Raw genomic sequence first — 13,929 nt, 5'->3', positions numbered from 1 at the left:
TGAAACCTGTCTTTATACTTACAGACAATTTTTCTATTAGAAATATTGGCTGAGCCATTGTATAACTAGAAATGACCAACAATACTGCCCTTTATGATTAATGTCTTAACAGTGCAAATATTTCCAGAGCTCCATTGTAGTGATACTTTAAGACTAACCTTTCGCATTTGTTTGTGTTCCTCAAGCAAAACAGCCAGAATTATAGCACCCGCCAGGGGGAAAGAAAGGGACGTGCAGCGGGACTGAAGGCTTCTGAAAAGGCTTCAGAGTCTGGCCAGATGTTTCATAGCCCTTGAACTGGCACCTTAGCTTTTTCATGCCAAAAAAAGAGACGCTCTTATGGAGTCAGATGGAAGAGAAACAACACACTTTGTGATTGCGGTTTTGTCTACAACATGGAGTGTTACCGCTGATAAAATTCACTCCATTCCCGAACAGAAGTGCTCTACCCAGCAACTCACTTCAGCCTATACAAGCACCATGACAATCAAGACAATCAAGATTTTTTTAATTGTTATATAGTTAAAAATCAAATCAACTGAATCATTTAAAATTGTTATGTCTTTTTTATGTAGTATTAAAATTACATCCCACTTATGATCATAATTCACTTTTTAACTCATTTTCAGAATGTGTTTTGACATTGCAGATCATTCCGGTAATAGAAATTCAGACTTTTCCAGTGCCAAAATGAAAAGACAAAGGACTATGATGTGTGCCTTTAGTTGTTGTAATATTGCTGTTTCTCAGATTTTCAGTCAAGCAATACAGCGCTGTTATGTTACGTCTTGAGGAAGGCCTTTGTTAAACCTCAAGAATTGTCTGGCTATATATAGCTATATTATACACGTGAATTCAAATAAATACAAATATATACATAAAACTATCCTGAAAAGACATTTGGTTTGGTTTAAAGAAAATTGTGTAAGTTTACATTTTTTTTTACAATATTTTTATATGTAAAAGATTTTCTAAAAATGTGTATTATCGTGGAACCTGTATTATTTTCATGAGATAATTTTTTTGCAAACTGTACAGAGAAACACAGTTGACCTCTTACCTACAAGTCCAAATCAGACATTTGATGGCTATTTCTCTCAGGGAAATGCTAATTTCCTGTTTTAGATACTTTGGGCAATTAGCTTCCTGTCCTGTCAAATCTTTTGAACAATGGCAAAATGATTGTGCTTTCACACTCCCCCATTATGCAGTGCCATACAAAATAAACACAAGTTATGGAAGATGAGACTTTGCTTGTTTTTTTAAGTAAAATAAGTACCTTTACTATGCTCACCAGGCCAAATGTTACAATACTGTACCAAAACAAGTATGATTGGTTCACCAGAATAAAAAGACAACTTAAAATCTTAAACAAAAAAGTTTATTTATCAACTACTGCCTACATTCCCATGCTATTTTGTGACTTCTGTACTTAACAGAAGCAGATAATATCATTCGTAAAAGTAGCCCTTAATATATGTATATTTTAACACAACATGTACCATGTTTTCACAGCTTAAAATATATTTCTCATATATGCTAACAGGGGAAATATGTCCCTGCACCCTGATACTGGTGGTAAAAACTCTCTGTCAGGCACAATAGACATACAAATGAATTTGGTTATACTGTTACACACCAAACACCCTTCATTTCTACAGTGCACGTCACTTTATCTAACTCAGCCAATCTGTTCAGTCTCAGCGATATATAAGCTTCAAATGCATTTGACAGCCGACATTGAATTCTGTGCCGCAGAAGCTGAAACTGGAGGAGCTATGTCCTGCCATCACGGACACAGTCTTTAGATGTTTACTTTTTGTAGCACAGCTAAGCCAAACATCTGATTGCATTGACATTGACCCATTTACTGACGGGTAGTGAAAAACAGATTTCTTTTCACATTCACAAATTCACTTTTTTCCACCAATTTTAAGATCCTGATACAGTGCGATACTATGCAAGTCATGACCTGTCCTACTGTACATCTACTGCAGTAACGAGTCCATAGGTTGTCATAGCTGGAAATAAATTTATAGTTATTTGGATATTTTTAATCCACATCACTCAACTTGTGAAAGCAACCCCATCAAAAGACACGTTTCCTTTCATTCAGTTTATTTAGCCAGTATGAAATGGACCCAATAAAAGCACTTTGTTTTGTATCTGATTTTTATTCATTCTTCATTCCCCAGCCCCAATTCAAATCACACTATTTGATTCACTTAATGCATGGTAGGATCATGAAACAGTGTGAGTGCCTAAAATTAACATTTGAAATGAACGTCTTCACAGTTTTTCACCTCTCATTTTACATGCCATTAAACAATCTCTCATCCACATGTCGTTCTGTTATTCAGCTACAGAGAAGACTGAAATTATTTCACAGTAGCACCTTTTCTAGAGTAGAGGGAACAAACAAAAGGTTGTATGTTACAGTATCAGATTCTGGGCTGAAATGGCTGTGACATAATATGCAAATACAAAGGACAGTTTTCAATAAAGTATTTTTTTTCTCATTTGACACTGATGTATCCCACTCAGTTACCAAATTAATCCAAGGATTCAGAAAGACGTATACAAAAAGAAACTACATATTTGTGTGGCTGAATAGCACTGAATTTTTCAGTTTGTCAGAATTCAGTTTTGTGCATTTACATACATTATAATTATTGTGACTTGGATAGAATTAATAAAGACCTCCGCCTGGTTATAAAATAATAATCTGCATCTGCTGCTACTTCTAATTGCACTACTATTAGCATTTTTGAGATAAGCTGCAGATAGAAAGACCTGAATATGAAAAGGTGTGTAATTTTCTAATGAATGTCAAAACTATGCCACTTTAACTGTAAGCCTTTTTAAAGGAAGCACTGGGATTTAATTGGAAAGCATTCATGAAACCTACTTCTTCTTAAATCAGACCAGATTGACTCTTTCGGTTAGCTTGCATTTTTGTCCGCAAAGAAAGTTTCATTACAATTTCTGATAAGATACTCATTGTGTCATATCATTCAATGTTATGAAATGTTGTACCGAGTTTCTGATAGCAGGTAAATTGCTTTGTGTGTTATCCATTGTGTAATTACAGATACATTGAAAATAAAAATAGTAACATCAAGGTGAATGATGCCATACACATGTCACAAACAGAAAAGCCTGTATGCCAGTAGTTAGTGTGTTGAAGATGGATTTTAAAAGATCATACTTGTTTCTACAGGTGCCAGAAGAGCTGTTTTTTTTAAGTTTGTTTGACAGTGTTCAGTAAACATTTTAAATAAGAGAAGTTCAAAAAGAAGAACACCAGAAAGGGGAAAAAATAGAAACCAAAAGCTGCATCATTTATGTAGTAAATGTCAGAATCTACCTGTACTTAAGCATTTCTTGTCAATGTATCACTGGCATACAATCGTTACTGATGTAGATCTAATTTCAACTATTGCACAATAAAATGGTGTAATTTACAGATGGCTATCTAATTTTTTTTTTGTTTTTTTCCCTAGATTATATATTGCATGTTCTAAACTCATGAAACTGACTGCTTAACATTACATTTGCAAAACGCAGGTACAGTACATATAACTAACATTTTACTGAAGTTTGGCATTACTGGATATGATACACTGAAAAAAAATGATATTGAAGAAACCACATTTTTTTACTTCAGTTTGTAACACTGACATTTTTTACTCAAGTTCACTCAATTGAAAATTTTTAGATCCATTTGAATGAGCCTAAATATTTTCAATTGAGAAAACCTAGAAAATATAGGTGTAACAAATTTAAGTAAAATTTTAAGTTTATCCAATGAAACATTTTTATCAGTATACGTGCAGTTTGAATATTTTAAATTTTGTTTGATCGTAAATGCAAAATAGTCTGTGCACAATGGGTGGTCTGTATAGAATGCTGTTAGACTTTAATACAACAACTTTTACATTTTTTTAAAATTCTTGTAACATTGTGAATACAAAAGCTTAATGCGCCACAAGCACGTAACATTTCCTGTTAAAAAATAAAGTACAGCAAGATGTAATGTTACAATTATTTATTTCTTTCTTATACCAATAAACAGTATGTGGGCATTAAGTCTGACCATTTCGAGCACCCTGGGTGTTCTGCAGCAGTAAAAGACCCCAAAGTGTTTCACACGTAGCTCTTAATTCCTGGTCTGTGAGAGTACCTGTATATCTCTGTGAGAGAGTATGCTTGGCGAAGGCTGGGCAGGTGGGCGGGTGGGTGGTTGGCTGCACAGTCTTTCCGTTTGAGGGAAAGCCAGACAGGCAGGCTATGTGGTCGTTCTACTCGTCCTTCTCAACTATCACTTCCCCGTGAAGCACCTTTCTCCTTTGACGAAGCATATGGAAATATAACTGTGGAAACACTAGAGGTGGAATAAAGAAAACAACTTTTGAGGAGTCTGAACCCATCGTTTACAAGGGGCACTTCCAACCTAAACAACTCGACTTGAAGCTGATATTCCAAAAAGGACATTCTTCCAGTAAATTCTGAAGTTCAAATTTCAACATACAGGTCACCCAGAGGTTGGGTGAAAAACATAATCTTGGTTTACCACAGATGGTTAGTTTTGGCTTCAGATGAAAACAAATACAGCATTGCTAATTCTAACCCCATACAACATCACTCTTGCCCCCTGGTTAGGTTTGGGGCAGCTGAGGAGGGATAATAGCACTCAAAGCCACTTATCAAAACGATAAATATCTGAGAGCTGAAAACAATTACCACCCAGCAGTGTCGCTGACCTCTGTCTGTCCTTCAAAGATCATTTTCATAAACTTTCAGCATGATGTCAAGTACAGCATTTCACAAAAGAGTACCTCACAGACTACCTACACATTTGTGTGGGTGTATGTGTGTGCATGTGTCAGTATGCAACTAATACTACTTAAGGCATATAGTAACATAACTATATAATCCATGGCATAACAGAGACAGAAAAGGATAAAAACTTACGTGGGATGTAAGAGAGCATGACAATGATGAGGAAAATGTAGTAGTCAAAAGAGACGTTATATTTGTTGGGGAGCCTCATTGAGAACATTCCGGACCTGCGAACGTACGGTAGCGCCGTGTAAATGGTCATGAGTTCACCAGCCACTCCAAGGGGGTACATGACAATAAACATGTTGTACCTGACAAGAGAAAAGGGATAAAGATCAACCCAGCCCAAATTCCCTCACATCACCACTCTCATCCCACTCCAACTCACACACACAGGCACGCGTGAACGCGCGCACACATACTCACACACGCACACACACAGAGGCACGCAAGCACGCACACACACATGGATGCATGCACACCTGCACGCATGTGCGCTCACACACACACATGGATGAATGCATGTACACACACACACACACATGCACGCATACAAACATTCTCACACATGCTCACACAGTTGCACAGCCTTAAATGAAAACCAGAAAATGTATCTTGCTGTAGCAGTTTGGGGTCATAACAATGCACAAAATGTACACATTTCTGGATTTAAATTTAGGGCCTAATAACTATCAGAGACCACTGAAACTTTCATCTTGAATTGCCACACACAACATTAGGAGGCCACTGTCCCCCTGAAGAGAATCCACCAATCAAGAAGATGAAAATGAATCATCTCAGTTAAACTGTCACTGTATCTGTTATTCAAGATGCATGTTAGTGTTCCTGTGCAAGTTGCTGCTATTCATTATCATAAGCTGACATTAGCTAATATTATGACAGAAGCATTATGTCCATGTTGAAAAGGTTTGAGACCTTTCATTACGGTGCTTGTCTAAAAATGATTTTCCAAAAAGAGACAGCACATACAAAATAACAGAAAACAGCAAGCAAAGAACCTGCTCCTAGAACTAGACTCCACATAAGGTTGTGAATATACCTTTATTTGTCTATCCTCATGTCCTGTTTATTTTTGCTAGAAAAATTACAAAGTGTAAGGAAAATAAAGGGTCATATGCATCATCTGCATAAATACCTTTGGATATGAGCATACTTTTAATCATATAAATCTCTTCATCCGATTCAAACTCACCCCCACTCTGTCCCTCCAGTTTTTTATTTATTTATTTGTTTTTTACTTCGTGCGTAATCTGAAAACCTCAATGGATCAAACGAGGCCATTTTCTCGGTTAATCTAGAAGGCATTACTCTATATTTAGTGACGCGGGGCCGTAAGAATCGAGCATTTGCTGAAGAACGCGGAGGGGGCGGCGGGAGAATCGTCTCGGCGGATGTGAGAGAAATGTTGGGAGAACATTCCATGCCCAAAACAGATGGTCTTTAAAACGAGAGCAGCTGAACATGAAACCCTCCCGAGGCCGGCCCTTTCTTCCCTGCTTAAAGGAACCCCTCAGACTTAAGACCGGGGGGGCATCGCGGACAACTGCCGAAGAGCGGAACGCCGCACACCAACTCATATCTGTAGCTGTCATGTCAGTCATATTGACACTGCGACACCGCGAGCACACAGGATTATTCTCAAGGTAAACACCGCGGCAAAACCGAAAGCTGTATTTCAGCTGTGTTCATCTAATGTTTGACGCTGGGCCTCTGTGCTCCAAACCATGTCGCAACTGGCATGTTCTCTCTGTGTCAATTTCAGGATTCTAGCCCTCGAAATGAGTCACTGCTGAATCTTGTGCCGCTGCCAATTGCTTTAAGGGGCAGTTGCTATTGCTAAAGGTAACAAGCATAACAAATACACTTGGGGTGCAGGTCTTTCATTGTCTAATGGTTAGATTTCAGGGAGTGGAGCGCACATCAGCATTACTCTGTACACCAGCTATGACTGCACATTCATAATAGCTTGCTTAAGTGGTACAACATATTCCATACAGTCCATTCATACACCTGGTGGCAATGTCCACCAACATCATAAAGTCAATGTAATGCAAAGACTATACAGGAAACAGGGACTTACAAGGTACTGCTTCCAGGCTTGTGGGTCAGAGGCCACAGCATGGCACCAGGCTCCTAACCCAAACAGAGCTGCAAGACTAATTCCCAGGTTGCAGCACTGGACTTGCTGCCCTGAGCAAGTTACTTAGTCTGAGCCTTTTCAGTAAATATCCAGCTGTATAAATGGACAGTTTGAAAAATGTGAACTATCTATTTTGTTGAGAATGAAGGGAATCTGCAGAGCAAATATATAAATGCTGTGTAAAGCCTATAAATCGCCTTTGCATGAATCAAGAGTCAGACTAATGGTAAATGGTATTACAGAAAGACCCCCATGTGTTTCTTTAGGGGGGCTGTCTTTAAGACTTTATGGGGTCCAGTTCAAAGTGAGAGGCACAGCTTAAATAGTGTGGTAAAACAGCAGCCTGCTGAATAAGCAAAAGCACAGAGACAAGACCAGTCAAAGCACACCCGAGTAGAGCAGCACAGCTTCCTGAACAGAACTCCAAGCAGACACATTACGCAGACCCATTCTGAACGCTGTATCTCGCATTAGTGTCAATCTCTGTTCTCTCCAGAGATCTTATCAGATGGGATTGAACAAGGCTGAAAGGCACCAAACACGGGAATTGCTGATTGTCCAATATGGCCCAAATATAAGTGGGCCCACTTACAGTCTCCTCTATTAAAAATCTGAGATTCAGATTGGACCAGTCAAGCACCAGCTTGAGAAGCTCTCCACTTATACTGCTTCAGTAAAAATCAAGCGTAATTGTTGCTTGGGCCAGCACACAAGAGTTACAGGTAGTGAACAAAAACTAAATGGAAACACAACAGTGTTCCAAGAGAGAGGGGTCCTGGTGGTTCCGCAAGGCTATGCGACTGCTTTTCCTGGCATGGCTCAAGGATGCACTCATATTCTTAGCTGGCAATGTTGATGCCAGTAATTACTTAATGGTATTCAGTAATCATCTTCACTCCATGTTAAAACATTTCCTTCCAGCAGAGAAGGAAGTCTGTCTTTCATGATCACAAGTGCATCCACAGTGCATGAGTTGACCACTTCCAACAGCGCAGTATGAGTTGACTGACTCATACAAAAAGAGTACTTTCATATTTCTACAAAATTCCAGAAGGTGACATATGGGCCATGCAGGCCATATTTACAGACTTTACATTAGTGTTTCCTTTTTTGTTCACTACCCACAGTTTGCCCATTAAAGTAAAAGAAAAATGTCTGAAACTAAAAATGCATACAACCCATGCAGACTAGTTCCTGTGGTGAAATTGTATTAAACGTTTTCCTGCGTGTAAAGCACAGTCGATGACAAGCCATTTCATAACTGCAATCCCCATTTGTTACAAACAGGGCATGCAAGCTAAACACCATGCCATTTATTCAACCAGCACCCCAAATACCCCACACCAATCTCCACCTGGCCCATTTGATGAAATATGGCAGGTGCTTGAGGAGATTGAATGTATAGAAGGAATATCTGGTTATCTCTGTCACCGTCCACACGACCAGGAAAAGGACAACGCTTTCTTCATTCTGGATCTTCCAATAAAAGTCAACAAGGAAAAGAAAAAATACAAGAAATAAAAAAGGCATAAGGCACACTGCAAACCTGCATGATGATACACAGGACAGACTGCCTGTATGTACTGTATGTTACTCTAAAAGGCACTGTTCTCTTCTTTACCAGTCTTATTATTTCACATTTCACATATTAATCACGTCAGTGATGTGAAAAGAAACAGCTTGTTGAGCTGCTGTAGTCAGAATTTACAACTGCTGACTATTTATGTCTTTAAATTTTTACTTGAATATACTGTACAATATCAATCTTTCCCAACGAATACCCCTTACTCTGTCAGAAAGTATATATGTGTTGTAGAACAGTGTCATCTTAACGAGGGGGATGTAAAATTTACACCAAACATATTCAGGAAGAGCTGGACAGTTAACAGTTAACAGACACAACTTTTCCACAACTTGCATTTAGAAGTAAACAAATCGGAGCTGAAGTAATTTTTCTTAATGACACTTAAATTATTATCAGAAAATGCAAGTGGACTGGTGAAGACTTCGCTATACCATACTAAGACCTCCAACGGACTGCGCAATGATGTTCATAATCATTTGTAAACACCCACTGACACATACTACAACTAACAGCAACAGTCATAGCAGACACAATTCACCATAAAAACATATAATACCTGAAGACATCTAATATCAATGATAATTATTGATAATTATTAGGAATATGTATTAATGATTGTGACTATTGTTACAAATTGTTGCTATAAATATCCAAATGTGTAACCAAATATTCCAGTTATTGTTTATATCATGTAAATGCTACACAGAAGGAGGCATTGTCTATTTTGTTTATACTGGGATTACATAAGTTTTTCCTGTGACAATAATTGAGATGTTTAAAATATGAAAGTCACCTGCTTAATGCTGTTAGTAACAAACCAAACCATGAATATTCTTGAACACACTTGGACCCCAGTCACGATCACAGAGGTGCGCACCATTCCTTAAAGAAGAATATAAACTATTTTAAGCATTATTTTATTAGAGTACAGACTAATTATTATGAAAATCATTTTAGACATTACATGGATGCAACACAAAAAAATAAAACTTTGATTAAAAGACAAACAGATAAATTTGAAATACATACCAACTGCACAGTGGATAACCTGAAAATGAGACATCAAAGTAACAAATCAAATGAAGCATTTAAGAAGTTCTTCAAAGCACTTACCGTTTAAATATTACACCGTTTGCATGTATCACATCTAAATTGATTATGCCCGCTTTTATTGGAAACATTTACACTACTCAACTAATGCAGCTTATCACATTAGCTTATTCAAGAGGCTGAAGAAAGAGTCCCTCTTGAGGCAGGATCATTAGCAGTAGAAAGACAGAGAACACCTCCAAACGCTTGTTCAGAACTGAACGGTGGCTATTATTCAGCAAAGTAACTGTACAGAAGTACAGCATGCCATACTGTATGATGCCAGTATGGAGCTCGTCCTCTGGCTGAAGAGCAATCTAGCGATGCCATTTATATATGGCCTTAATCTGAATCAAGCCTTGTACCAACCCCCATTGCACACTAATTTCAGTGCGGAATAGACCCTCCTGCAGCAGACCGTATCCCTGCACAGTAAAAGCTTTCAGACAGCAAAATCAGATAAAGCTCTAGAAAAACCTTGCACCAAATGCCAATCAGTGCATAATGGCTTTCCATCTGAGGTACAACCCATAAGTAACTGTGCTAAAATCAGAATAAAAATTCCACTTCCTCTGGGATATGATATATTCATTGGTTTTATTTTTATTATAGTGAAAACTTTGGCTGATGAATAATTGCCTATTATATATTTGGCAAAAAGCCAAACAGTGGTTGTACATTAGACTTGGCTATACATTTCAGATGCAGCATTTTTTCCTTGTATTTAACTGTTAACAATGTTAAATTGCATTGTCCTCAACAAAGACAAACAAAAAAATGTATTTCATTGAGATTCAAGCTGTAAATAACTGATCATGTTTAAAAAGGAAGTCTTACCTCAACTAATGCAACTGTCTGGAAAAACTTCAGTGTCCTTGATATACTTCTGTACAGACCTATGTGTGTCCCTCTCTGTAAGTAAAACCGAAGCATCGCTATTGCCAACACCAGCCACCTGTGGAAAAAAAAAAAAGTTGCATTTCAGAAATATGCACTAGTTGAAGTTAAGACTGTTAACAGATATCTCACAAAACTAAAATATTCTCTGTGATGGAATTTTCTGCCAAACCATAATAATTCTCTGAGAGTTCCACAACTTTTCCTGTATTTCTCATGAAAATTAATTGTCAGCTCTACTCCTGTAGTTCTTTTGTATCCTCCACTGAAACTCAGAGACATCAAAATAGTATGAGGGAAGAACTACATGTGAGCATGCTGGGGTACATTTGTTCCCCCAATAAAATAAACCCAAGCAAAATTCTAGCAGTCCCTCTGGTTTATTATTATAAATGGAAAAGGATCCCCTTGTTGAAATTTGGACGGGATATCCACACGTTCTATGGACATGGTAATCGCTTACATATGGCTCTCGACAGGCTGGTAATAAATCCATCGTTACAACACTCGTGTAACTGAGAAAATGTAAACAAAAGCATGCATTAACACAGTGTTCCACAGTTTATTTCATTCAATACCTACAATACAATGTATTGAGTACAATACAGCAATCAGATGTGTAGTATGGTCAGGAAAAGTAAACTTACTATAAAAGTACAACATAATATGCACCATCCATGTTCTGGTGAAAAGCAGCAGTAAACTTTTAAATTGTTGGTCACAATAAACATATGGCACTGTGACATTAAATTTATACAACCTGAAATTGAATATTAATACACCCCCCCCCCCCCCCTCCCCGGGTTGCCACCACCCACAGGAGACATGGTAACCTGTCTGCCTGTCATCATAGCCATTCCATCTGTACACACTCCAGTGCAGTCAAGCTTATTTCATTTAATCCCTTGAAGGTACAAAAGTGATTTTTTTTGTATTTCTGTTGTAGTAATCCTCAAATATTTACAATGCAAAAATCCTTCTTTATTTCCCTTATCCCATTCACAGAAAACCTATGAGAGTGTGACATCTACAGAAAATAAAACGGCTATTGTATACTATTAATTGCTTTCTTGGCACTTATTTAGCTGAATAATTACTCAAGTCTTGATGTTTTGTGACTGAAGCTTCCAACAACTTCCTGTCAGCTCAAGGCCCTCCTGGCAGCTCCCTGAGACCCCTTTTTGGCCCTGTCCCCCAGCTGAGAACCACCAAGTAAAAGAACATGAATTTTGCAGCTACATAGCTATTTATGCAGTTACATGTATGTAACCATTGAGTACTCAATACAGGTATGTAACCATTGAGTACTCAGTCAGTGGATGAGAGAATTTGAAAAATAATTCAACAACTGAATAAAGTCAATAATATGTCTAATGGTAATTTCATGTTAATATGCATGCTAACACTACTACAACTAATTTACATACTGTAGTTGGCAATGTGTCAGAATGGGCAGAAGGGGGGGAAAAATAAAAAAACTTTCCCAGTTGTAAAGAAAGAATCATTCATACAGGAGTCATAGAAGTGAAAGTGATTCCCTCTTGAACAGGGCATGGCAAGTATGGTCAATTTAATGAAATCACATTGGTTTAAATTGCATTAAGACTGCAGGGGACTCCTGCGATCTGGAATGTATGTCAGCCAAATTGAAACATTTGGCCGCACACCAAAATCATCAGATTTTACAGAATTACAATTTTCGCCCCTCATTAAATGCAGCACCTGCAATCTTAAAAAGAACTTGAATATAATAATTAATGTTGGGAGAGCTGATACATAAGTTTGCAGTCATTTAAGAAACCAGTTTTTGGATTGTAGGCTGGCTACAAAGGTTACTGAAAAAACCCAGATTCTATAATTTCAAAATGAGTTCCTAAATGAGAATGAGAATCGTGCTAAATTATTCTTGTGTATGTAATCACATGTGCAGGGGTAATATACACAGTACCACCGAATATAATATGTTATGCACATAAACGTTTAACTAATGTGTAGTCCACACATAGTTCACCGGTAGGCTATGGTTTGTCCATCACATTTTGAAATCCAGCGTTATCAAAACATCCAGAAGGCCAACTAGGAGAGAGGGCCAGTTTCGCAGTAGTAGCTAATTCATTTGATTGGTGTGTGGGTATACACATTTTATGTATCCCAGTTAGACTGTTTCAGGCAGTCCCAAGGTACCTAGAAATAGCAATCTGAAATAGAAATCTGCATTTAATCAAATACAAATTAATAAGGAATAAAGCAAGGCATCACCAGTAAAGCAACGTTGATGTTACATAGCAATGCCCCCGTTATTTAATTTACAGATATATCAATGAAATGGCCTACACACATTGCAGCAATTAACCCTGCAACCCATGAGAAAACAAGAACGCAACGACGTAATCCGCAACATAATTTGTAATACCAGCACAGCTCATGGTTGGTTCCCCTTTCTTTTGGTTTGCTAAATATGCTACATATTCGTAAAAATGTTGTCTGACCTAGTCTGGTCAATCAATGGCATTATGAAACAGATTCCAAGACACTTTATACTGCTGCTTCATCGTGAAGATGACAAACGCACCCTTTCGGACTTTTAGAAAACATCTTTACGACAATATGTAAAAACAGTCACGCATTTATTGGCTAATATAAAGTGGGCAAACTCCAAAAGTTATTAAAATCTGCCAATTGAGCATTTCGCTTTCCCAAACCGCAGCTCCAGTGTCAGAGTGCCGTCTATACTTATCACTGCAACTGTTGAGGTTGTGGGTATGACGCTGACACAGTATAATCGACCGTATTTGGAAAGGCTGAACTTGCTTCAGGGGCCGTACAGACAACAGCTATAACGCCTCTCATATCAATCGAGAATCGCACCAGAATCGAAATAAAATCGTATACACACGTGTTCAACTACCGCACACATGCCGTATAATCATTGTTTTATTTACAAATCTCTGTCAAACAAACCGAGCACAAACTGCTCAACAGAACAAGCAGTTGCACAGTCAGTCATTTGGTCCTATAAACGGCAACACACGCTTGCATGTAGCTACAGTTCAATGGTGCATACACTGAAGGGAGTGGCAACTCATAAATAATTAGCTATAGTAATAATAATTCACATACCCGGCCGTCATGGCAATGTTATAAAATGTAAGCCATGCAGTAACAAAGGCACTTTTTGATCTCTTCTTGTTGTTGTTTTCCTTTTCCTCAACCGAGCCGTCCTCCTCGCTGGACGCCATGGTACCGGGGACAGAGTGGGAAAGTCAGAAACGGAGCGCGAGCGCAGCTGACAGCTGAAACTGGGAGCAGCAGGGTCATCCATCCATGAACCAACAACTCCCCTCTCGCGGGACTA

General features: G+C 38.1%; 2 protein-coding genes across 3 annotated transcripts in view; one reads left to right on the top strand and one right to left on the bottom strand.

The window, feature by feature from the left end:
- colec12 (collectin sub-family member 12) overlaps window positions 1-1,241 on the top strand; it is a 51,250-nt gene extending 50,009 nt beyond the window's left edge. The window contains exon 10 of the mRNA XM_064332861.1: window positions 186-1,241. Within this exon, the coding sequence (XP_064188931.1) occupies window positions 186-205 (20 nt within the window). The 3' untranslated portion in view covers window positions 206-1,241. The remainder of the gene's footprint in view (window positions 1-185) is intronic.
- Window positions 1,242-2,154: 913 nt separating this feature from the next.
- On the bottom strand, window positions 2,155-13,925 carry hacd1 (3-hydroxyacyl-CoA dehydratase 1). 2 transcript variants are annotated; one of them, XM_064332875.1, is made up of 7 exons: window positions 13,695-13,925; window positions 10,515-10,632; window positions 9,618-9,636; window positions 9,382-9,470; window positions 8,358-8,473; window positions 4,975-5,153; window positions 2,155-4,384 (listed from the first exon to the last, which is right to left on the bottom strand). In XM_064332875.1, exons 1-7 carry the CDS (start codon window positions 13,811-13,813, stop codon window positions 4,302-4,304), a joined length of 723 nt encoding a protein of 240 aa, XP_064188945.1. In that variant the 5' UTR covers window positions 13,814-13,925; the 3' UTR covers window positions 2,155-4,301. The 2 variants fall into 2 exon arrangements, with proteins under 2 accessions (XP_064188945.1, XP_064188943.1); XM_064332873.1 differs by having other exon boundaries at window positions 8,358-8,479; window positions 13,695-13,922.
- Between the last annotated feature and the right edge of the window lie 4 nt (window positions 13,926-13,929).

Source organism: Anguilla rostrata, chromosome 4 (genome assembly GCF_018555375.3).
Source record: "Anguilla rostrata isolate EN2019 chromosome 4, ASM1855537v3, whole genome shotgun sequence".
Lineage (NCBI taxonomy): Eukaryota > Metazoa > Chordata > Actinopteri > Anguilliformes > Anguillidae > Anguilla > Anguilla rostrata.
This window is presented reverse-complemented; position numbering and strand designations above follow the sequence as displayed.

Excerpts from the sequence above, each read along its gene's own strand:
- hacd1 (XM_064332873.1), bottom strand. The coding sequence starts at position 13,813 with ATGGCGTCCAGCGAGGAGGACGGCTCGGTTGAGGAAAAGGAAAACAAC. Across the intron at positions 8,480-9,381 it reads TTACTAACAGCATTAAGCAG|ATCCAGAATGAAGAAAGCGT; the intron begins GTGACTTTCATA and ends TTTTATTGGAAG. Across the intron at positions 4,385-4,974 it reads CATGCTCTCTTACATCCCAC|TGTTTCCACAGTTATATTTC; the intron begins GTAAGTTTTTAT and ends TTCCACCTCTAG.